Source organism: Corythoichthys intestinalis, chromosome 4, assembly GCF_030265065.1.
Source record: "Corythoichthys intestinalis isolate RoL2023-P3 chromosome 4, ASM3026506v1, whole genome shotgun sequence".
NCBI classification, from domain to species: Eukaryota; Metazoa; Chordata; class Actinopteri; order Syngnathiformes; family Syngnathidae; genus Corythoichthys; species Corythoichthys intestinalis.
Window position 1 is genome coordinate 46,623,615 of NC_080398.1, and position 25,743 is coordinate 46,649,357.

A 25,743-nucleotide genomic window follows, 5' to 3' on the forward strand; every position below is an offset into this window, starting at 1 on the left:
TTAGGTGAATGACGCAAAAACGCGATGCTCGGTGGCTCAGAGCGTTAGCATAGCATTCACGATCTCGCTAGCATTAGCATTTAGTGTGTCAAGCGTCATCTTAAACTCTCGGGCAACTTTTTTTTTTTTTTCCATACAGTTTGTGGCGTTCAGGTGGGTACAATTAATTGAAAATAATGGTCTGTTTTCCTGTTGAGTATGCATTATCATCACCAGGTGGACATTGTCCTTGTAGATGCTATAATAGTATAATAATTTGTTTTTTATTACCAAAAATAGTCATTCTCCTAAACTTTTTGAATGACTTATACATAAACCTTGTGTGATTTTTTTTTTTTTTTTTTTTTAATCAAAACAACTAGAGCAAAGATAGGAGAGGGAAGATATATATATATACACACACATATACACACACAGACAGTGGTATGAAAAAGTATCTGAACCTTTTGGAATTTCTCACATTTCTGCATAAAATCACCATCAAATGTGATCTGATCTTTGTCAAAATCACACTGATGAATCACACTGGTGTCTGCTTTAACTAAAACCACCCAAACATTGATAGATTTTAATGAGGATAGTATGCAAACAATAATAAAAGGGGGAAAATAAGTAAGTGAACCATCACATTTAATATTTTGTGGCCCCCTCTTTGACAGCAATAACTTCAACCAGACGCTTCCTGTAGCTGCACATCAGTCTAGCACGTTGATCAGGACTAATCTTGGCCCATTCTTCTCTACAAAACTGCCGTAGTTCAGTCAGATTCCTGGGATGTCTGGTATAAATTGCTGTCTTTAGGTCATGCCACAGCATCTCAATGGGGTTCAAGACTCGACTCGAGACCCCAAGTCATGGCCTCCAGAACGTGTATTTTGTTCTTCTGAAACCATTATGAAGTTGATTTACTTCTGTGTTTTGGATCAATGTCTTGTTACAGCATCCATCCTTTTTTTTAGCTTCAGCTGTCTGACAGACAGCCTCAGGTTTTCCTGCAAAACCTCCTGATTAACTTTTGAATTCATTCTTCCATTAATGATTGCACGTTGTCCAGGCCCTGAGGCATCAAACGGCCCCAAATCATGATGCTCCCTCCCTTCACAGTGGAGATGAGGTTTTGATATTGGTGAGCTGTTCCATTTTTCCTCCACACATGACGTTGTGTGTTACTCCCAAACAATTCAACTTTTGTTTCATCAGTCCACAAAATATTTCGCCAAAACTTCTGTAGTGTCCAAGTGCCTATTTGCGAACATTAAATGAGCAACAATGTTTTTTTAGACAGCAGTGGCTTCCTCCATGGAGTCCTCCCATGAACACCATTCTTGGCCATAGTTTTACACATAGTAGATGTGTGCACATTATTTAGAGATATTAGACTGTGCCAGTGATTTCTGTAAGTCTTTAGAAGACACTCTAGGGTTCTTTTTTACCTCTCTGAGTATTCTGTGCTGAACTATTGCCGTCATCTTTGGTGGACGGCCACTACTTCGGACTCAGAGAAGCAACAGTGCCAAATTCTCTCCATTAGTAGACAGCTTCTCTGACTCGATTGATGAACATCCAGACTTTTAGAGATGTTTTTGTATCCTTTCCCTGATTTATACAAATCAACTATCCTTGATCGCAGGTCTTCAGACAGCTCTTTTGACCGAGCCATGATGCACACCAAGGCAATTCTTAACAGGTGTGTGTTTTATAGTAGCTAGGTTAGCTTTAAACTACTCATAAGTGATTGGTCACACACCTGACTTAAAATGAATGGTAAAAATTGGTTTCAATTGCTCTTTAAGTCTCCTTAGGCAGAGGGTTCACTTACTTATTTTTCCTCTTCTGTCATGCTGTCCTCATAGAAATATGAAAACCTATAAATGTTTGGGTGGTTTTAGTTAAAGCAGACAGACACTGTTTTTACATCTGTGTGATTTTGACAAAGATCCTGTACCTTCTTTCCACCTGCTGCCCACAGGGAGAAGGTGCAGGTCCATACAGGCCAGAACATCGAGACTGGCCAACAGTCTGTATCCACAGGCTGTGAGGCTACTGAATTCTGCCCCTCTCCCCTCTCTGCCCCCCCTTTTACAGACAATAACCCACATCCACCAACAACAATAACTCTGAACTGGTTTGCATTGTTGCAGTATGTCACTACCCACTACTTCCTCCTCCCTTACCCTTACCCTTACCCTTGCCTATTGGTTGACAACCAGTATACTTGATTAACTCATCTGGTTTTGCACTGACTTATAACTATTCTTATCAGGTATATTTTTGCCCTGCACTTTAGCACTGACATGACTTTATGCTGCTGTGGAATCTTTTTGTACTTATGTCTAATACAGTGTCAATGTTTACACTTGGTACTTAAGGGTATTTATTATATGGGTTTTGCACTTTACCAATTTAGTTGTATGGATGCTCCAAACAAAGTTTCGTTGTGCTTTTTGCAACAATGACAATAAATATTCTGAATCTGAATCGGATCACATTTGATGGTGATTTTATGCAGAAATGTGAGAAATTCCAAAAGGTTCAGATACTTTCTCATACCCCTGTATCTTCCGATGATTAACTAATTTATTGCCATTAATGGCAATAGAGGTCTAATTTGAATGTATTTGAATGTAGGCTGGCAGTGAATGATCACTACCAACCCTTCCAATTCAAAAGAAATTGACATTTATTGCTCAAATACTCAAGACTTGTCTGAAATTTTGAGTTTTTTGAATATTGCTGAAATAGTAACTATTGGAACCCTCCCTCAGGTAAGCACAACGGTACAGTCCAGGGAAGAGTGTACTTCCGATGTCCCCCTGGGCACGGCGTGTTCGTCAAGCCGTCTCGTCTGACTAAAGGCCCACCCTCCATGGACACAGAACCAACCACCCTCATCAGATAAGACACAAAGACACAGTCTGGGCCAATGCTTGAATTCTTTGGCTAGGACTTTTTGTTTGTTGTTTTTTAAGGCTTTTACTTTATAATGAAGCTAATCACTGAATATGCACATGCTCATTATGCACATATTTTCCATTTGGGAGTATTTTTTTAATGGGAAGCATACGACTGAGAGTATATGGAAATATTAGCCACTTCCATTTTCTTAAAGCCTATTTTTGTATGGTGTCATAAACATAATCCCCTGAGGCTCATATGATGATGATGATTCATCTGGGATATGATTAAGAATGTACTACTGTCAATAAACCTCGATATTTTTATTGTAATATGTCAGGGGTAACCAAAGAGTTTCATATCTGCTGTTAGGAGTTAGTTAGGTTGCTAAAGAGTGGAAACTTTCATTGGGAAATTCAATTTAGGATTTGGGGGAATATTTTGTGCCAGTTAATAAAGTAACTGCAAATAGGACTAGTTATTCTCAACACAGTAATGTAAAATTACGTAAATCAATGTTTAAATAACTAGATTTTTTTAAACTTATCATTTAACAAGGTTAAAAAAGGATAAACCTGGCTGTGCTAATCTAAATCATGGTTTTAAACAATTATATGGCGGAAAACATTCAGGTCACTTGAAGTTCTGTTCTGAGACCCCCGAAATCCTGTTGATTTTCCACCTGGAAAGCTTCCACCTTTGAAACATTAACCAGAATTTTGCTTACCAAGTTTTATATTAAGTTTTCAGAACACAGCATTTATGTGTATAAAGTTTAGTGCCATGTCTCTTTACGGAATAATCCCACATATCCTCAAGATCAACACGAAAACCTGCATTGCCTTCACTTTGTGACTATTGTATTATCCTGTTGAAGTACTGTAACACTGTGGATCAAACAATCCCTATCCAGCATGAGACTCATGCTGTTTGAACGCTTGCACTGGAAAGGATCCTCAGAGATGGCAAGGACTGTCGTCCGTTGTGAACTGATCGAGCCAGTTCTCAAGTTTTCAGCTGAGAGGACGGCAAAGTCGTGTGATGTCATTTCTGTATGAAGATTTTATAGACTATGTTCAGCACTTGGATATGAGGGTTTAATGGGCTTTGTCCAGAAATTGGTTGCAATGATGCCTTAGGTCCCTGCTTCCATAAAGGTGGACACATAACCTTAAAAAATTGTGTATACCTGTGACAAGGTTATTATTATGACACACAGTGGCTTTTTGAATGCCACCAGCCTTATTTGGCTTGACTGATGTGCATACTTTTGCCCCCAACTTTTATTGCGTGTCCATGTGAAATTTATATGTTGACTGACACGTAATACCACGTTATTAGCAGGTACTCAATAATGCATCAATGTGCTATTTAGGATCGAATGACAGTATGGTGAACGGTGTTGCGTTGCAGAGAGGATGAGATCGTGCTGTGCGAACATGTGGCGAACTGCACACAAGTTGTGATCTATCTATATATCATGTATATGTTCAAGTTGTAAATGGAAGCTATTTCCCTTCAGCTGCTCTCCCTTTTGTGGAGATGTAAATACACATGGTTTTTTTAATAGTATTTACGCTGTTATAATGTACAGATTTGTATTTATGATGTATCGCAAAGTGTTTTAATTGGTACAAGAATGTTCAAGAATAGAACATTTACAATCAACCCGGTGTGTTGACTTTTCTGTTGAAATGTCTGAACGTTTATGCCTTTTTTTTTTTTTTTTCGTGTTCAGCCGTCGCTTTCTAATGAAAGGCTTGTACTTTACGGGTAGTCCCCGCGTTATGAGTACGATGTACTCGACTTAAGCGATTTCGTCTTTACGACGACGGAGTCTCATACGCCATTTTGTCTCCAGTCGTTTTTTTTTCTTGGTCTCATAAACAATACTTTATCCGACCGCACTGTGACTGTATCTTATTTTTTACTTTACTTTATTAATATGACGTGTTCTATCCTCACTAAATGTGAAGTTGTTCAGCTTTACAGACAGAAAATAAGGCAATTTTGCATTTTGGCAATTTGTAAGGCTGTAACATACATATGAACACATGTTCAAAATGACACGCATTTTATAATAAAACACTTGACACAAAACAATTGGTGTTCAAACATCTATCTAGTCTGATCTTTATGTAAATTTAATAGATTAAATTAGCCTAATTTGCATAAAGAAGTCCGCAATCCTAAATAATACGAATGCTAACGTATTAACAATTCTCATAGCAAATTGCTCACATATAACTCCTTACATCCTTATGTGGGCCAAACCAGAGTGCAGCTATCCTTTATCCATGTCAGACGTCTGAGTCTGCTTCTCAGTCGTACAAGGCGACAGTCCAGCCAGACCCAACGCTGCCACCAGAGGGCAGTGTATCCTCCATCATTACACAAAATACAATACTTATGGACTTTTTGGATAGTTATTTTGGGGTACTTAAAGTATTTATTCCGACCTACAAGGAAATTCGTGTTACGTCGCCAGTGTAGGAACGGAACTCGTTCGTAACGTGGGGACTACCTGTATTTCCAAATACGGACAAAGTCATTTGTTAAAACTGTTTCAAATAAAGTTGAAGGGAAAAAAAAGTTTTAAGATTGTTCACGTATTATTTTTTTTAAAAGTGTCATGGCTTGAGTTCTGTTCAGTTTGTTTTCTAGTGTTTCTTATCCATGTGATTACCCATTGATTTCACCTTTTGTGGCCTGCTCCTTGTGTCTTGACTAATCTGCAGCCTCTTGTATCAACCACTTGTGTCTTATTGTCTCATTACCCCATGTCTGTATTTAAATTCTCCATGTGCTCCACGTTGTTGTTCGGTCATTGTCAATCCAGGTGTCTCTTCATGTCTATCTGTCCTATGTCGCTATCCTGTCCAAGCCCTCGTCCTTTGATTTGATTAGATTGAGTAAGTTTTGATCCACAGTTTTCGTTAGTACTCCTGATTTCTGTTTGAATCTTGTCTTTTTGATCCCCGGCCTTTTGTTCGTACTTTTTGTTTTTGTGTAAAAAAACTAATTTTTTTAATTAAAGCATTTTGAGTTCACCAGAATCTCCACCACCCTGAGTTGCGGCCCCGTCCCCCTGCATTTGGGTCCACCTTGTCCACACATCCGTGACAAAAAGGAGGGGTTGGCAATTGGACAGTTACAGTTGCAGTAAATAGTGTGATATTTTCTGGATTAGTTCATTAGATTTGTTTTGCCCTCTAATGAACAAACACACATTTGGACTCCCTTTCCCCTGTATGCAATTTTTTTAATTCACAAAATGATTCACTTTAAGAAGAACATTTGTTTTTTCCTGTATCTGTCCAATAAAAAAACATGGATCATTAGTTTTTCATTTTTACCAAACAAAGCAAATAATTTGGGGAATAATGAACAATATTTTTCAGATGAAAAGTCATAAAATGTGTAGATGCACACTTTTCATTACACAGATGTAGTAGTAGTAAATAGTGTGATACTTTTGCAGTCCATTGTCACTCCTCCTCCTGCCCGTATAGTAGAAAATTCTACTTTAAAAATCTACATTCATCTTTTTCTGACCTAATTTGTTGAAAGGTGTGATTTTTTCTCTCATTATAACATCTTATAGAGGCACATTGATTAATTCATTTTCTGCGCCGCTTATCCACACAAGGGGTTACAGGGGTGCTGGAGCCAATTCTAGTTTAGAGGCACACTCCAAAATTGGATATCACTGTAGAAACAATCCCAGACATAGATTTGAACAAAAGCGCTGGCTGCAGCTACCGTTGATGACACATCCAGGTCAGGATAGCGTTTTTTTGTTTTTTTTTCCACACCATGTTTAAGTTGTCATTAAGATCGGGTGACCATATTTTGATTTCCAAAAAAGAAGAGACTCGGCTCAGCCTCGAGATACTTAAATTTTACTCGAAGTTCAATCAAAGATGCCTTTTCATTTTGATATATTTAAAAGTGTGCCTCTTCCGTCTGGATAGGAAAATTCAGTTTAATATTAGCATTCAAACACGTGACTTGAATTTTTTTTTTTTATTGAAGCAACTTTTATTTTGATTGAATAATGAAGACACAAATCTACTTCCATATAATTACAGTCAGCAACGTCATCATTAAGTCATCATTACACAGAAGTTGTTCAAAAACTAATAGCTAAATATTTCATTAATATAATGCAGACCCATGGAAGTGTAGTCCAGTCAATACACACACGCAGTAGGCTATGTGCCAACTTAACATTTTTATAAATTACTATCAATACAATTGTCGTGGACAAATTGTTATTCCCACTCAATAATTATCCTCATTCAATGTTCTAGATTGCAGGCAAACAAAAACCAAAATAAACTTACAAACAATTCAACAAACATGTTTTCAAACGCAACAGTTATAAACTAAAGATAAAGCCAGTCTGTGACTGCGCACGCGTGTGCACATTAGTATCCGAAGTAGAATAAACGTATTTTTGACTTAATTACTGTTTTGGGTACATTAGCATTTAATTATATGCATACTGATAATAATGAAAGTCTTAACAACTGGGCAGAGTCTCTGCAAACACGTCACAGGCAGCACAGTACCGTAGTATTCTGTGCAAAGCGTCGGTCAATTTCAACACACTTTAATTGGTCTCGTGAAAAATAATGAAAACCGCACGCCGGACGCTCCGGACAGGATGTAAAAAGCGGACATGTCCGGGCAAAAGAGGACGTTTGGTCACCCTGTATTAAGACAGCGCAGGTGTGGCATGCAGCATTAACAATGACACTTCTATTTGGGTGTCACTGCAATGTGCTAGCCTGTGACAATGTGACAGCATTTGTTCCTTTTTATTGTGCACATCTGTGCCTTTCCCAGTATGACCTCTGAATGCACTCAGACACACACATCACATTGCAGTACTGTATAACAGTTATGCAGGTACAGTGCAATGAAAAGTTTCAAGTTTGTTGACCAATGGAAGATGTGCATCAAAGCAAAATTATACAGGTGCAAAAATTTGGGGATAAGACGGTTAATTTTGATAGACAAAACAAACGTGAGAAAGGCAGCCTTCATGGCCCTGACGGCCTGACACATTTTCTGACAAATCAGGAATGGAAGAAAAACAAAAACACAGGTCAAAATTCTAAAAGAACCAACAGTTTTAATCTATCAAACTGATAGCAGATTTGCTGCTGATTTTTCATTACTTTTGCTTAAACCAGTACTTCTCAAATAGTGGGGCGGGCCCCCGCAGGGGGGTGCAGAGCGGTGCTGGGGGTAGCGCATGTGACCTTGGGGAACATACTTTTTTGCCGTACTAGAAAAAAGTGTAATTGCCACCCACTGCAGTGACACTCTCATTTTCAGCGTGCGCGCAATATTTTTTAACCAAACGAGCACACAGCAAAGAGCACTGGAGATATGAAAATCTAAGACAAGAAAATATGACGAAGCGTACGTCACATTTGGCTTTGACTTTTAGTACAGTGGGAAACGAGGAAAGACTCATCTGTTTACTGTGTCTAAAAATGTTCGCAGCGGACAGCAGGAACTAATTTTTTCAGCGAAAACGTACCGAATATTGCCAACAATCCTCCCGCTTTGTCAGTGTTATATCAGTAACCAGCGAGCACTGTCAGAATCATATAAGGTGGCATACCAAGTTGCTCAGTGCAAAATAACCCCACACCATAGCAAAGGAGGTGATGCTGCCTGCAGCAAAAATAAAAACTGTCCCTCTGTCCAATGACAATGTCGTTTTTGGTTGATTCATTTTTGATTTTCGGTCTAATTGTTTGGCATATTGTCCTTGTGAGTTAATGTTCCTAATACATTTGAATTTATTGTTATGTATTGATTTTATTAAATTTTATTTTTCAGTATTAAAAGGGCAAAAAAAAAAAATTTTTTTTTTTTTTACACTTTATTTTAAGTTGATCTATATTACTTTTTTCTTTAATAATAAAAGGAACACAGTGTTTTGCAGAGATGTACTTATAATAATAAGAATTTTATATACAAATGATAGTACAGTATATTTACAGTGGCGGCAGAGAGTTGGGGGGGTGGCGCGGAACTTTTACGTCTGCCTAAACATAACATAACATAACGGCAAATAATTGAGAAGCACTGGCTTAAACTAAGAAAATGAACCAAGTATTTATGCATTCCTAAAATGTTGCTAAAATTAACATTAAGATTACTTACATGGACATGTTTGCCTTAAAATTTTGACCAACATGCTTCTCTCAACTCCTGTAATTTAGTTTAACCTTACAGGTATGACGACCTGTCTGTCGTCTTTACTAGCAAGAGATGAAAGTAGAGAACGTACAAAATATACGGCTACGTCATACATCCCGCCCCCATCCACCAACCAAATAAACAAACAGACAAACACGTTTTGCTTCTACTTAGAGACATTTACGCGGCTTGACCACCTCCAGCCAGCAGGGGGCACGCTACGCACAAGCACCACCTCACGTCAACTCTACAAAATCCCACAATGTAATAAGCAGCATTTTTACATTTCACTCTCTTAGATTTAGACCATTTTTCCATTTTGGCCAACTGTGAACAGGTTCTAGCGTGATGGTCGCCACTTTGGGTGGAGTTTGGCGTCCGTGTCATGCACCCTGAGATATAGGCAATAAACTAACAGGTGTCCATCTACTCCTCCTCCTCGCTAGCTACCAGTGGAATGACTTGTCCTGTCTCTGCCACACGCCGCACATTTGACACTCTCCCTACACTTGGACGTTTCTCTAAGGTCAAAGTGCCCATTTAAAATTTTTAAACTTCTAAATCAATTAACTCCACAGAATATGCATTCGGCCCAGAAAGACACCACCTTCACCAAGATCTTCGTGGGAGGTCTTCCTTACCACACCACCGACTCAAGTCTCAGGAAGTACTTCGAGGTGTTCGGAGACATCGAGGAGGCTGTGGTCATCACAGACCGGCAGACGGGAAAGTCCAGAGGTTATGGATTTGTAAGTGTTCACTACTATAACAAACAAAAATTGGCGTTTTGTAACGAGAACACGTGCTGCTGGTTGTCTTGCTGCTAATATTTGGCATGTGTCAAGTTAATGAGCGCAGAGGTGGCAAAAGTTGTCACACTACTTAAGTACAGGTACTTGTGTAAACAATCAATCCAACACAATCAGAAGTACTGATTTAACTTCTTATGGGGGGAAAAAAACACAGGCAGTTTATTAATTACAGTGAAAAAATTTTGTTTGATTGATTGTTTTTATTTATTATTTTTACAGGTGTTGAAAAAATGAGACTATTCCAAAATGAGCAATTTGTCTAATTTCACTATTAAAATAATGAGTAAATATAATTTACTGGCATGATACCTGCCAAATAACAAAAACTTGACAAAAAAATGTCATTTACAGCATGAATTTAAAGTTTTTTTAATATCAACAATTTTAATTAATATCATTTCTTCCTGAGCCACATATGCATGACTCCATTATGATCACTAAATAAACATCTCAACATAATTTTTTCTCTAACTTAAATGCACTTACTAAGAAGAAGAATAAAAGGCTTTTCAAGCATCAAAACCTCTCATAGTTTTGCTAATGTTGTGAACCGTCAGCAAAATTAGATAATGATGAAAATCCAACACATTCTTGTAGCTCGAGAAATCGATTTTCATTCTTAAACTAATGTTGTTCATATGGAATAATCTGTTGCATCATCGTTGGTAATCGACATTGACAACACGATTGTTTTTTTGTTTTTTTTCCTTTTGTTGTAATGCTCAAGACCTGTTACATTTTGAGTCTTGTCTTGTCCTGTCTTGACTCCCAAAATTCTTAGTCTTGTCTTGACTGCAAAAAACAAATCTTTTTTTCATCTTTACTATATAAATTGTTGATGTTTTTAAAATTGAGTTTGATGATGAGTTTGAGTTTGATTTGGTGTTAGTCTTATATTATCTGGGTCCTAACTCCCATAAGTCTTCATCCCAGTCTTTGTCTCAGATAAGTGTGGTCTTGAGCAAAACACTATCAATCTTTTTTCACGTCGTCCTCTGCACAGGTTAAAAAAGTAACAAATACAAGTACACAGCTGGCCAAAAGTATTGGCACCCCTGGAATTCTGTCAGATAATGCTCAATCTCTCCCAGAAAATGATTGCAATGACAAATACTTTGGTAGTAATATCTTCATTTATTTTGCTTGCGATGAAAAAACACAAAAGAAAATGGGAAAATAATTAAATCATTTACATTTTACACAAAACTTCAAAAATGGGCCGGAAAAAGTATTGGTACCCATTTAAAAAATTATGAGATGCTTCTCTAATTTGTGTAATTAACAGCACCCGTTACTTACCTGTGGCACACAATAGGTGCTGGCAATAACTAAATCACGCTTGCAGCCAGTTAAAATGGATTAAAGTTGATGCCACCTCTGTTCTGTGTGCTTGTGTGTTCCAAATTGAGCATGGAGATAAGAAGGAAGACCAAAGAACTGTCTGAGGACTTGAGAAGCAAAATTGTGAGAAAGCATGGGCAATCTCAAGGGTACAAGCCCATCTCCAAAGACCTGAATATTCCTGTGTCTACCGTGCACAGTGTCATCAATAAGTGTAAAGCCCATGGCACTGTGGCTAACCTCCCTAAATGCGGACGGAAAAGAAAAATTGATGAGAGATTTCAACAAAAGATTGTGCGGCTGGTGGATAAAGAACCTCGACTAACATCCAAACTAGTTCGGTTAGGGGAAGGTACCCTTCAAATCTCAGAGACCTGGAGCAGTTGGCCGAAGGTCTAAACGTTGTTCTACCGAGTATTAGGCTGAGGGTGCCAATACTTTTATCCGGCCCATTTTTTGAGTTTTGTGTAAAATGATAATGATTTAATTTTTTTTTTTCATTTTGTGTTTTTTCATTGCAAGCAAAATGAGCTAAAACTACCAAAGCATTTGTAATTGCAACCATTTTCTGGGAGAAATTGATTAATTAATTATCTGAAATTATCTGACAGAATTGCGGGGGTGACAATATATTTGGCCAGCAGTGTATGTTTTCAAAACATTAGGAAAAATACATATTATAAGTAATTTACACTAACTATTTATACCTTACTTCCCACCACTGAATACAAGGAAAATCTTGTCAGGAAAAACAAATGTCTCTCCTTTCAAGTGTCATTATGTTTTTTTTTTTTCTCAAGGTGACTATGGCAGACCGGGCATCTGCTGACCGTGCCTGCAAGGACCCCAACCCCATTATAGATGGCAGGAAGGCCAATGTAAACCTGGCCTACCTGGGAGCTAAGCCCAGGGTTATACAGCCAGGTGAGGGCTGCTCATTGCTCAGTGCGGATGGTTTATGTTTTTTAGATCCCCATTAATTCATTGGCTGCCATTTCAAATTCAAATCCATTTGAACTGGGAGGGCCGGCAATGAATGATCACTGCCAACTCTCCCAGTTTGATTGGATTAACTCTATCGCTGCCACCAGCAGCCTTTTAGTTACTCATTGCTAAACCTTCCATGAGTCTGACATGTCACAATTTCAGTATAAAGATACAAAACAAGCAAACGTACGAAAACAAAAATGAACAATGCGCGGACATGTGCGGTTCTCTGTTGCGTTTGGCAGTATTGCTCGTTGTGCAACTTCAGAATGTTCTTATTTTTTATTTTGTCTTTTCTAGGCTTTGCATTTGGCATGCCTCAGATCCACCCAGCATTCATCCAAAGGCCTTATGGGTATGTTGCACGATCTGTCCCAAAGAGCAACAGGACAGTCACTTTTTCATGACATTTTAATTGTCCCTCTCACTTGTTTCAACCCTACTGAACGAGGACATGAGTGACAGTGAGCGCTCCTCATGGTGTTGACTATGACAGAATTGAACATGTGCACCCCCTTACCCTGCTTTTCTCCCCCTCCTCTTCTTTAGCCAACTGCCAGATTGACTTCATGTTGTCTGTGTCTCTCTCTGATCTGACAGGCTCGGTAACGGTTAAAATAGCAGATGATGGTTTGAGGAATAGCTGAGTCCACTATTGGGCAGAGCGCTAAAGTGTTACCTGTAAACATACACAAACGAGATGAAATGGTGACTAGATGCATGGGTGTCCTTTTATTTTTGATTTTTGTTGTTGGTTTTCCTAGCACATAGATTGGTGTGTGCCTTGTTTTCAGTATGATGTGGTGTTCAGCTTAACTTGTGTGCTCATTTCTACAACTATTTGGGGCTTGGGAGTTCATTTTTGTTCACGGTTTGAGTGACATTTGCTAGGAAGGTGTAACTCTGCAATGGAGTGTTGACTATTTAATTCTTTGTGCAGTAGCTTGCTGTTTATTGTCCCTCCCTTCAGTTTTTAGGTAACCTCACGACAATCATGTTTTGTTGTGAATGGACCAAACAGATTCTGATAAGCGCTCTCAATTGGATTCCCTGCAACAAAACAAACACTTGGTCTGCATGCAGGAGTTTTGTTTCTTTTCAATTAACCCATTGCTTTGAGGTCCATTGAACACGTACAATACCGACAGACTAAAGACTTCTATATATCAACGGACAAATGTTGCGGGCTGTAGACACGAGATCCAAACGCGCCTCACAGGCAGCAGCTGTCCGCTACAATGATCTCCGCGGCCTCTCAAATTCGGATGGAAAATAGGAGCGTCGCTGTTAATAATGCATGGTGCAGGCAAGGGCGCTCAGCTGTGGACAACAGGTGGAAGCCTTTTGGTCCCATGCTGCAGATTATCCATGTGCCTTGGTGACTTACAAAGCACCTTTATATAGCTCTCCACTGGAACAACTGTGAAGTATGCACCCAAGCAAGGGCAGGCCTCTGTTTAAAAGCCGCGCTTTTAAAACAAGGTCAACGTCAAGGGCCAAATTTGAGTTTTAAAGTGCCGAGTCATTTATAGAGAAGGGGGGGAAAGTTGAAAAGTATGTAACTATAGCCACTTTCAGACATAATATACCGCAACATTAGCGGGTGATGTGACCGGCAATCTACCCGGCTCGACCGCTTTCACGTGCAATGTGTGCGACTCGGCAATGACATCATGCCTGTTTACGTTTTTTTAAGATTCCACCGAAGGACTAAAGTAAATTCACTGTACCGATTTGACCCATTCAATTGTATGGGACCACACTGAACAACGACATATACTTAAATACATTTATTTAACTATATTACTAATAATTAGGGGTGTCAAACGATTAAAAATTTTAATCGAGTTACAGCTTAAAAATTAATCGTAATCAATCGCAATTAATCGCAATTCAAACCATCTATAAAATATGCCATATTTTTCTGTAAATTATTGTTAGAATGAAAAGATAAGACACAAGATGGATATATACATTCAACATACAGTACATAGGAACTGTATTTCTTTATTATAACAATAAATCAACAAGATGGCATTACCATTATTAACATTCTGTTAAAGCGATCCATTGATAGAAAGACTTGTAGTTCTTAAAAGATAAATTTTAGTACAAGTTATAGAAATTTTATGTTAAAACCCCTCTTCATGTTTTCGTTTTAATAAAATTTGTAAAATTTTCAATCAAAAAATAAACTAGCCCGCCATTGTTGATGTCAATAATTACTTACACAATGCTCATGGGTGCTGAAGCCTATAAAATCAGTCGCACCCAAGCGCCAGCAGAGGGCGGCAAAACTCTGAAAAACACAACAAGTACACCTTTCACTGTGCTGTCATTTTAATCTGTTTGAGCGGGGCATTTGTGCGTTAATTGCGTCAAATATTTTAATGGGATTAATTTTAAAAATTAATTACCGCTCGTTAACGCGATAATTTTGACAGCCCTACTAATAATATGAAGAAAACATACTACAAACACTCAAATTGCCTTTGCTCAGCCACAGAAACCCACACTGTATTTTCTAATCCCTAAGATCAGCGGACAGTTGTTGGATCTAGTTTGCTCAAAAGTTAATAAGATTTTTATTTACTGCTCATAATTTGCAGTTATTTCATCTTAAAGTGAAGAAAATTTTGAAAATGTAGTATAGTCATGTGATGGCTACATCATCAGCCTCTGCGCTCTGACATGGAACATAACCTGCTGCTTTCAGACATTTTGAACTGAGAAAGTTCGAGACATTTGACCAGTTCATGATACAATAAATTTCAGACGAGAGCATGACCCAGGTAAATGCCGAAACATTACCAGACTTCACCTTATGTCTGAATTCATTCTCATAGGCAATCATAGATTAAATCTCAGTACATATGATTTAATTTAGCAATAATACATGATTATTAAAATCACAGTAATACTATGACAAGAAAACAAATGATGGATAGCTGAAAATTGATATCAGTTCAATTTATTTTATTCAGTGCATGACGGAAAACACTCAGATGACTTAAAGTTCTGCTCTGAGACCCCTAATTTGGCCAAATTTCAAAATTGTCCTAGTTGCATGTGTGATGCAACATTGGAAAGCTTAAAATCTCGATTTTCTGGGGGAAGAAACTTTTTGAACAGAAGGGCATTTGTTTGACACCTTAAAAGTAGGTCAAATCAGGTGAGTGGAAAAATAAACGTTTTTGAGACCTTTGTAATTTTGTTTGAGTTCTCATTTTAAAGAAGGTTTTGGACACCCATCATGGTACATAATAAATAACAAACACGTCAAGATAATCCCCCGTTGTCTACTCAAGTCTTTGATAATCAATATGCTTGCACTGAGATGTGGGTGGATGTATAATAACAAAAGAAATTGGTGTGTGAGTAAATGTAAATTTAATGTAGCCCTGTTTTATTTGTAAATAAACATGGCTAAATGGGGAGTTAGCTGTATAGTTAATGATAACTTTACTGCATGCAGATTTTGGTTTGGCTGGATTTTAATGTGCAAAGAAGAACATTTCCAGGGGAATTTAAGGGGTTAAATTCCAATACCATAATATTTAAATTTTTGCCGTGGGCTTTTAAAATATTTTTCAATTATAATTAAAGAACATGAATGTGAGATACTGAGACTAAAAGGCTCAATATGCATAAAGGGAACATATAAATGTGAGTACATAACACTATTTATTGAATTTAGCCTGAAGCCTAGGACTTAGGCTTTATGATTTAAGCATTTCATGTATCGAATACATCTAAATCATCCCATAATAAGCAATCCAAACGGCAACAAGGGTCGAAAACGTAATGGACAGCACGCTAGTCAGTTAGCTTGCTGTGTCCATAATTCTCGCACTAGCGTTCGACTGCAATGAATGTCTTTTTGTGGCTTTCCGGTAATTCAAGGTGAGAGCATGAGAGTACATAATTAAAGACACCATGATTTTAACGAGATGTTATCGCGTACTTACCTTGTTTCGATCCAAAAAGTCTGTATAACATGTCTCACCGAGTGTCCAGACACAACTGTGAATGGCCACAGGCGGACTTTTGGGGGATTTTATGGGTGAAACACTGTAATATATCAAAGGTCGTAATGCAGAAATCGCAGACATCAAGGAGTGGTCGAGATTTACTTTTTCAAATATTTACCCTTTTAAACATTTTTTTTTTTTTTTTTCAATTTTTCTTTGTTCGAATCGATTATTTATCATCTAAAATATTGGGGGAAATGCTACAGTAACAAAAAAAATTGAGCAATTAAACATGTAATTTGTTTAAAAGTTAAAAATATGCGAGTGAATAATTTCATAAAGTCTGTTTTTCTTTTTTAACTAAATACTAGACATCAAATAGTGATTGCAAGCTAAAAATGATAGACATTTCGAATAGGTTGCGTGGTGTCTGTAAACGGTGGTCTCCAGGGTAAAACGGACAAATTAAAAATAGTTTGGGGGCTTAATGCGCCATGAAACTGTTATGGCAGCATATAGACACATTGTTCTATCAAACACAACAGTTCTTTTGGCTTAAAACACAGCAGTTTATTTTAAAGAGGTGCAAGATCAGCCTTGTCTGTGTTTTCCGCCACGTACAAATGAAATTACAATCACAAAATAATATAGTGAGATTGTATTTTTTTAACAATAAAGTGCACTTAAAATCCTTTGAGTGAACTGGTTTGTTATTAGCACACATAGCATGTAGCAATTCGATATGACAAACCCCTAACGCTACATTATATGCAATTCAGGTTTTTTTTTTTTTTTTTTTTTTTTCATTGACGTGTTGTTTCGAGTAGGATATTTCTTGTATCCCAGTCCTTGAGTCATAGAAATAAATCCGAGCCAATGTAATTCCATTTGAATGACTAGCTATTTTTAAAGTGTGTATATTTTTGGCATTTTATATGGATACGAAGAAAAGTGAGACCATTTGCCAATCTGATAGAAAGTACCACCCGCGATGAAATGTAGAGGGAGGTCAGAGACAGCCGAGCGGTGCAGACGAGTCGTTTCAGTTGCCGAGTACCCTGCCATGTGTTACTGAAAGAGATCAGTACGTCCTTTTGACATGACAAGGGGGCAAAAATAGCCTTGCCTCCAGCCTCCCTTGTCAATCAAGTTGGCATGCGTATGTTTGTCTGTGTGGGGGCTCTTGTAGTCCAAAAGAGGGACAGATATAACCCTTTCACACCTGCCCTCAATAAATTTCCTGAGAGTGTCTAAAAGTACTGCAAAATCGACTGTTTTTGTCCCCACCTGGTGTCAGTTGAGGACAGTGGAACCACATAATTTGAATGCACACAAAAAAGTTTTGATATGAGTATAGGCACCAACGTTTAGCGCTTTAAATCGATCAAATACATGGTGGTATATTCCATGTGATACATCGTCTAATTTTTTGACATTTCACTAACGGGTGGAGAAACTATTGTGCCATAAAACACTGTGTCTCTTCTGTTCATCATCAATCAAAAAAGAAGGGCTGGGGGATATAGCGATTCATCCAGCACACCCCTATGATGTACATGACACATATTCAATGGAAAGAGTTACAATTTGTTTTGTTTTTTTAGGACTTGGATTTACATATACTGCAGTCTGCCGCTATATCCTGGTTCACTTACAGTGGTTATGCTCTATTGTGCATTTTTTGGTTGTGCTGAACGACAATAACAGCCATTTTAATAAGTTTTGATCCCATTGTTTGTCAGGTATTTTAAAGCTTACTTTATTTTGATCTTTATTTACTTCTTATTCGACTATCATTACATTTTCTTTGCATTATATGTTTGAAATTTTTCGTCTATGTTGCAATACTTTTAAAATGTGCTTAAGCAGTTGTAAAGCATTTCAGTTGTTTAGAAAGAGTGTTACAGGTGATCATTCATTGTCAGTCCTCAGAGTTAAAATAGAATGGACGCCGTCAATGGCAGCCAATGAGTTAAAGGTTTATGAAAATAATCTGGAAAATAACTTTTGCATTTGAAGAGGAATCACTCTTTACTGTTTAGGTGTGTGCCATCTTAGGTACCCCACGATTCGATTCGATTACGATTCAGGTTGCTACGATTTGATTCTTGAACGATGATCACTGTATTGACGATGATCACGGTATTGACGATGATCACGATTATCGATGCATTGTACATTACTAATAATTAAAGTAGACAAGTTTCAGGAACGATGGAAACATGCCCATACAACAAAAAGCTGCCCTGAGGCTGCTTATTTATTTATTATTACAAGAAAGTGCAAAAACATTAACCATTTTAAAGGGAGTACTTATTTCACTCAACAATACAGTAGAATTAACACAGGTGGAATGAATTCCACATTTTCTGGAAACAAAGTGTCTTTAGAAATAAGCCTTTTAACCAATATACTTTGTTTTCACAGATTTCTGTACTACCGTATTTGCCCGAATATAAGACGGTGTTTTTTGCATTGAAATAAGAATGAAAAAGAGGGGGTCGTCTTATATTCTAGTGTAGACGTTATACCCATTCACGACACTAAATGGCGCTGGATATCATTGAAGCGTTGTTCTGTCATGACAGATCTCAGCTACTCTCAAGTTTAACCAGTTTGCATTATTTTATTGCAATGTTTTTCCTTATTCAGATTTGTTTCAAGACTACAGTTACAGTTAGACTTCACTTTGATGGTTAATGCAGTTATTGCAATTTTGTTGTTTTATCACAATAGATTGGTTTATTTACATTTCAAAAACCAGAAGCCATTCATTTACGAATGTGATTGCACTTTTACATATTTAAGTGTTCAGATATTAAGATTTGAATTAGGCAAAATAACATGCTTTTTCTCTCAAATATATTGTTATAATCATTTGTTTCAGATGCACTGTAATTATTTTCTGTATGAAAATTAATTTGGTGTTCAAAAAGTCTTTTTTTCAAACTTGAGTCTTGAAAAAGAGGGGGTCGTCTTATATTCGGGCCAATACGGTATTTTGCGTGTTTGTAGCGTTACCGCTGTACTTAATCATGGTTTTACACGTTCTGCATATGAAATCACAAGTTAGCTAATTAGCTTAGCGCTCAGCGCTAACGATTAACACCTCAAAACAACAACAATAAAGGCTAAACAGTACAAAAGGGTTCATGTACTCCTCTCTTATAGACGCACACGAGTCTTGGCAACACACTCAGGACATTTTTCAATTGACATGACTTGAAACTACAGCTAGACATCTGAAAGACGAGGACCAACGAACTATCTCTCTTCACCTCTTGATCTAAAAAATAACGTGCGATTCTTCTGTGCCTGCCTGTCTACTACACACATTTATTTTCCAGTCTTTTGAAAAAGAGTAAATCTGTCACTCAGTTACAGGCAGCATTCATTATAACGATCTGCGTGCATCCGTTAAAGGTGTCCGGGCGGCAGACGTGTCTTGAATTTCATTCCGCTTTGAGCGGCTGTCATAAAGTTATGAGGGAAAATCATTTTTGAGCCTTAATGAATCGTCATCGAATCGTCATGTCTCGAATTGTGATGCATGTAATAATCGATTCTTTGGAACTCCTCTACTTTTGACTTGGGTTGTCCTGATCAGTTTTGCACCCAAGTTTGAGTAAGGGTTGCCAACTGTCCCTTGAAAAGCTGAATTGTCCCACTTTCAGAAACAATAGTAGGCATCCCGCCCGTATTGAGCTTTGAAGGGACGCACGTTGTCCCATATTATCATGAAACTCAAAAATGGTGGGTGATTTGTTGAATGTACGAATACTGGTTGAGTGCTTTTTAAGAAGCCCCCTATTAAACTAATCTCTTGTTAATCAAAAAGGCCTGGATTCATTGCATATTTCATGTCTGAAATTCACCACTCGATCACCTGTAGCAACATGGATGCTGCACACACAGTGGTTAATAAAAAATTTTAAAAAATCATTCTAATAGGTTATCAATTTGCTCCCGCCAAGAATCGATACATCATTTCAAAAAGATTTAACTTGCTTCCAACATTTCTTCACTAGGCCAAAATTTTCTAGTAGAATAGTGTCTATGTTAACTCATTGGCTGTGATTGATGGCACTAGACGTCTAATTCATTATGACTAAACGAATGTTCATTCGCCCCCTCACAGTCAAAATGAACTGGTCGTCTACGACTGTCATTGGCAGCCAAACATGAGCTGTCAGAGTTGTCTGAGTTTAAATGAACTGGATTTATATCATTATCAATGGCAGGCAATGAATTAAGAAAGATACCTGTTTGCTAGAATGTTGAAATAAAATTGTGTTACTCTATTTACTTACAAAAATGTTGCACTGAGATATTCTTGTAATTTCTGACAGATTGTCAGAGACAGTGCAAACAATACAGTGGTACAAAAAAGTATCTGAACCTTTTGGAATTTCTTACATTTCTGCATAAAATCACCATCAAATGTGATCTGATCTTTGTAAAAATCACACAGATCAAAAAATAGTGTGTGCTTTAACTAATATCACCCAAACATTTCTAGGTTTTCATTTTTTTTTATTGAGGATGGTATGCAGACTGACAGAACTGGGGAAAATAAGTAGGTGAACCATCACATTCAATATTTTGTGCCCCCCACCCCCCCACCCTTTGGCAGCAATAACTTCAACCAGATGCTTCCTGTTGCTGCACATCAGTCTGCCTTATCGATCAAGACTAATCTTGGCCCATTCTTTACAAAACTGCTGTACTTCAGTCAGAGTCCTAGGATGTCTGGTATGAATCGCTGTCTTTAGGTCATGCCACGGCATCTCAATGGGGTTCAAGTCTGGACTTTGTCTTGGCCACTCCAGAACGTGTATTTCGTTCTTCTGAAACCATTTTGAAGTTGATTTACTTCTGTGTTTTCGATCATTGTCTTGTTACAGCATCCATCCTCTTTTTAGCTTCAACTGTCTGACAGACGGCCTCAGGTTTTCCTGCAAAACAACCTGATAAACTTCTGAATTCATTCTTCCATTAATGATTGCAAGTTGTCCAGGGCCTGAGGAAGCAAAACAGCCCAAAATCATGATGCTCCCTCCACCGTGCTTCACGCTGGGGATGAGGTGTTGATGTTTGTGAGCTGTTTCATTTTTCCTCAACACATAACATTGTGTGTTACTCCCAAAGAATTCAACTTTGGTTTCATCAGTCCATGTAATCTTTTGCAATAACTTCTGTGCAGTGTCCAAGTGCCTTTTTGCGAAGATTAAACGGGCAGCAATGTTTTTTAAGACAGCAGTGGCTTCCTTCGTGGAATCCTCTCATGAACACCGTTCTTGGCCATAGTTTTACATATACTAGTTGTTGATGTGTGTGCCAGTGATTTCTGTAAGTCTTTAGCAGACACTCCAGGGTTCTTTTTTACCTCTCTGAGTATTCTGCGCTGAACTCTTGGCATCATCTTTGGTCGGTGGCCACTCCTTGGGAGAGAAGCAACAGTGCCAAACTCACCATTTTGATTGATGAACATCCAGACTTTTAGAGATGGTTTTGTATCCTTTCCCAGCTTTATACAAATCAACAATACTTATCCTTTCCCAGCTTTATACAAATCAACAATCCTTGATCGCAGGTCTCCGGACAGTTCTTTTGACCGAGCCATGATGCACATCAGACAATGCTTCTCATCAAGACACATCTTACCTAGTGTGTGCTTTATAGTGGGCAGGGCAGCTTTAAACCTCTCATCAGTGATTGGGCACACACCTGACTTAGAATATTTGGTAAAAATTGGTTTCAAGTCTCCTAAGGCAGAGGGTTTAATTATTTATTTTTCCTCCTTTTGTCATTGTTTGCATGCTATTCTCATTAAAATATGAAAACCTATAAATGTTTGGGTGGTTTTAGTTAAAGCAGACACTGTTTTTTCATCACTGTGATTTTGACAAAGAACAGATCACATTTGATGGTGATTTTATGCAGAAATTTGAGAAATTCCCACAGTTCAGATACTTTTTCAAACCATTGTAAACATTATTTTTTGCATTTAGAAATTGCTTGTTTTTCCTATTTATTTCGCAGATTGTTCGATAATTTTTGTATCACTGTATTGTGAGATAATCATTATAGGTAGCCTTGTATTGCAAATTATACGTCTGCAGGTACCCAGAGGTTCCCGAACCTATTTTAAAGACCCAAAATGTTCAACCCTAACAGTACATTTGATCTAATAAAAGTCATGTTAAAATGCTAGCGTGTAATGTGAAAAAATTGTTCAACTCCACTAAAGCCAGCCTTGCCCTTACATTTTGCATAGTTACCATAGTGAAGTGGACTTGTTTGCAGTTCTTTGGGCATTTTTTTTTTTTTTTTTGTTTAAGGACCTAACATGTGTGGGCATGCCTGTACGTGTGCTGTTGGCGTGACTGTGGACACAACTCTGTCCACTTCCTTTCTTGAGGTGGTGTTGTGCGATCAGCTCGCATTTTGTCACGACGGTTCTCAGTGGGGCGAGGCGCTGGGTTGCCATTTAGGTTTCAGGTGCTCTTATTGCGCTTGTGATTTTTGCTGCTTTCTTAACTTATCTAGGTAGGGTTTTTTCTCCCCCAGCTGTTAATGAATGGATTTGCTGTGTTCTGAGGACTGGATTGACGTATTGGTGGCGCCTGCTGGATTACTCGCTGCAGCTCACCTTTGACACCAGCGTGTGTTTGTGTCCTACAGGATCCCCGCTCACTATGTCTACCCTCAGGCCTTTGTCCAGCCTAGTATGGTGATCCCTCATGTACAACCCTCAAGTGCCACGGCAACAGCTGCCGCAGCCGCTGCCACCTCGCCATACCTCGACTACACTGGTGCTGCTTATGCGCAGTACTCGGCGGCAGCTGCCACCGCCGCAGCAGCAGCTGCGGCCGCCTATGAGCAGTATCCCTACGCGGCCTCCCCGGCCCCAGCCGGCTACATGACAACAGCCGGTTACGGCTACACGGTCCAGCAGCCGCTCGCCACCGCTGCCACACCGGGTGCCGCGGCCGCCGCAGCCGCCTTCAGCCAGTATCAGCCTCAGCAGCTGCAGACGGATCGCATTCAGTGAAAAGGAAATCATGTAGTTTAGAATCAGTTGAGAGGTCATCACCTCTGTACAATGATGGTTGTCCGCACAAGCTTTTAACTTGAAAAGTGAAGAAAAATCCCAGGACGTGCAAACGAATACTGTATTTTATTCAAATTGGATCAGTATTTTTTTTCTCCATTATTTAATATTTATACATAAGCAAAAAGAATGAATGTTAAAAGCTGACTAACTTGACCTCATTACTCAATTTTGTGTATTGTATATATTTTGTAAGTGTTCCCAAGTGCATTTATGTCTTCTAATCAGGTGTCTTCCCTAATACTTTATATACCAAAAGATGTGCATAAATGTAAGTCACTCATGGTTCATTTATAGTATTTGTTATAGCAAAATCTATGCAATCACTTCCCTCTACTTTCCCCTTAAATATGTACACTACTCACAAAAAGCCTTTGGCCTAAAATTCAGGATGAACCTCAGACTATAAACTTTAGAAGTGAGCTAAAGTTCACCATCTCTAAAGCATTTAAATGGACATATTAAACTCTTTTCTGTACTTTCCCACAACTTTCGCTTCCCTAACAGAGCTGATTGCCAAAATTTACAAGTATCTAGCAATGACATTTTCCTCAGATGTGCACTTCTATGCTTTTCTGTGACTTTTAATGGGACCCGATGTAATCAAATGATAGCGAAACAGCTCAATGGCCTCGTACAAATGAGAACATCCCGTTTCATGCATTGAAATTGCGTCGTTTGTTACATGTCATTTTGGTCTCATGTCAAAATGTAACCAGCGTGATGCAGAGGACAATTTAAATACCATTTCTAATTGAAACTGGAAATGCATCAGTCGATCATGGCTCAAAAACTTTACATTTTGCTGTTCAGCACCCTGTTAGATAAGTTGTGCAAAAATATCTTTTGACGTGCGATCCAAAATTTTAGGAAAGGGCTATTTAAAATTGAGTTGTGTACATGTATTTTCAAATGAAACAAAAAGGAGGGTCTGAAGCTAGAAAAAGCACTCCCCTCCCTCACTGAACTGCACATCTCAAGCAAGCTCAGCAAAAAAAAAAAAAAAAAAAGTGAATCTTCCGTTTTGTTTCCTTATGTGCCTTTTTAAATTATGCTATTTATGTATTTATTATGGAGGCTTACAATAAACTTTTTTTGTGTGTTTGGTGTATAGTTAGGTCCACTACAATGTTCAAGAGTACGCTGTGGATGTGTTACAGCACCGTTTAATAAAGTGCTACAATTTTAATAGAACAAATAATTGGAACGGTAGCAATAATTTCTGTCAAGTTTGTCAAGTACGTTCTTAAATGTTGCCTGTTTTCATTTCTTTATGAAGGATGTCCCCCCAAAAATGTATACGTCCTGTTGCAGCTGATAATTTGTAACATGTTCACACTTGAACTGCATTTTCATACTTCCAGTAGCATTTGAGAATGAATAACCTGCTTTCAAAGTTTAGTGTAGCCTCCATCATTGATTCAACTGCTAAAGAAAGTATTTATTTTGGGGGACACCCTATACATATATAAAATCATGAACTGATTTGGAATGTGAAGTGCAATGGTATTTTTGCCTTGCATTTTCCTATACGTTATTATAAGGAAATTTAGCAGGAATGTTTTATATTAAATAAAAGGAAATTTTTCCCTAAAAAATGTGTGATTTTGCTGACCTTAAAGTTTTGTTTTGTATAAATATAAACGTGCAATAAAGATTGTGCCCAGTGTGTGACTTATAGTCACATTGATGCCATCCGAAGGCTTGTGAAGAATTTGACTTTTTGGCACACTCTTATGACCTTTATGACAGATTGTTTTACGCTTGAGCTCCACTTGAAGTGATATGTACAGTATGTTTCCATACTAACAGGGTTTGCATTACTTAATATGTTGTTGACTAAGAAAGTGACCTATATATTTTCAACAAAGAAGACTTTTTCCCTAATACGTATTTAAAAAAAACATGTACTGTAACTCAAATATGGCTTTGAACACAGCTGTCATTTAAAGCACATGACAAGACCTAGTATAAATAACATTGATATAAAAGTATTGAAGTATTCAAATATGTAAATTGCGAATTGCTCTTAATAGAGAAAATAATGTGCAAAAGAAATCGCAACTTACTGTATGTGGGCAGCCATTTTGTGATGTCAATTATACCACACATATACACACTAATAGACTTGAGCACAGATGCATGTAATAATGGATATTAATGAAATAACGAGTATGGCAGGAAGGAAATTTGCAGAGGTGGGTAGAGTAGCCAAATATTGTACTCAAGTAAGAGTAGCGTTACTCCAAAATAATATTTCTCAAGTAAAAGTAGAGGTAGTCATCCAAAAAATGTGCTCAAGTACAAGTAAGTACAAGTAAAAAAGTATCCAGTGAAAAGAATAATAAAGTAATGAGCAGGGGTGAAAGTGGCTAGAATTTCTTGCCGGAACTCCCCGACG

General features: G+C 37.9%; 2 protein-coding genes across 7 annotated transcripts in view; both read left to right on the forward strand.

Annotated features, from left to right (window-relative positions):
* kif13a (kinesin family member 13A) overlaps positions 1-4,785 on the forward strand; it is an 80,117-nt gene extending 75,332 nt beyond the window's left edge. For all 6 annotated transcript variants that reach the window (XM_057834039.1, XM_057834043.1, XM_057834041.1 and 3 more), the window contains one exon: positions 2,766-4,785. In XM_057834039.1, the coding sequence (XP_057690022.1) occupies positions 2,766-2,899 (134 nt within the window). In that variant the 3' untranslated portion in view covers positions 2,900-4,785. The remainder of the gene's footprint in view (positions 1-2,765) is intronic.
* Positions 4,786-9,356: 4,571 nt separating this feature from the next.
* Positions 9,357-24,915, forward strand: rbm24b (RNA binding motif protein 24b). Its single transcript, XM_057835472.1, has 5 exons — positions 9,357-9,535; positions 9,696-9,866; positions 12,071-12,194; positions 12,558-12,612; positions 22,913-24,915. The coding sequence occupies exons 2-5, from the start codon at positions 9,699-9,701 to the stop codon at positions 23,280-23,282; spliced, it is 717 nt and encodes a 238-aa protein (XP_057691455.1). The 5' UTR covers positions 9,357-9,535; positions 9,696-9,698; the 3' UTR covers positions 23,283-24,915.
* The last annotated feature ends 828 nt before the right edge of the window (positions 24,916-25,743 follow it).

Excerpts from the sequence above, each read along its gene's own strand:
- rbm24b (XM_057835472.1), top strand. The coding sequence starts at position 9,699 with ATGCATTCGGCCCAGAAAGACACCACCTTCACCAAGATCTTCGTGGGA. Across the intron at positions 9,867-12,070 it reads AGTCCAGAGGTTATGGATTT|GTGACTATGGCAGACCGGGC; the intron begins GTAAGTGTTCAC and ends TTTTTTCTCAAG. Across the intron at positions 12,613-22,912 it reads TTCATCCAAAGGCCTTATGG|GATCCCCGCTCACTATGTCT; the intron begins GTATGTTGCACG and ends TGTGTCCTACAG.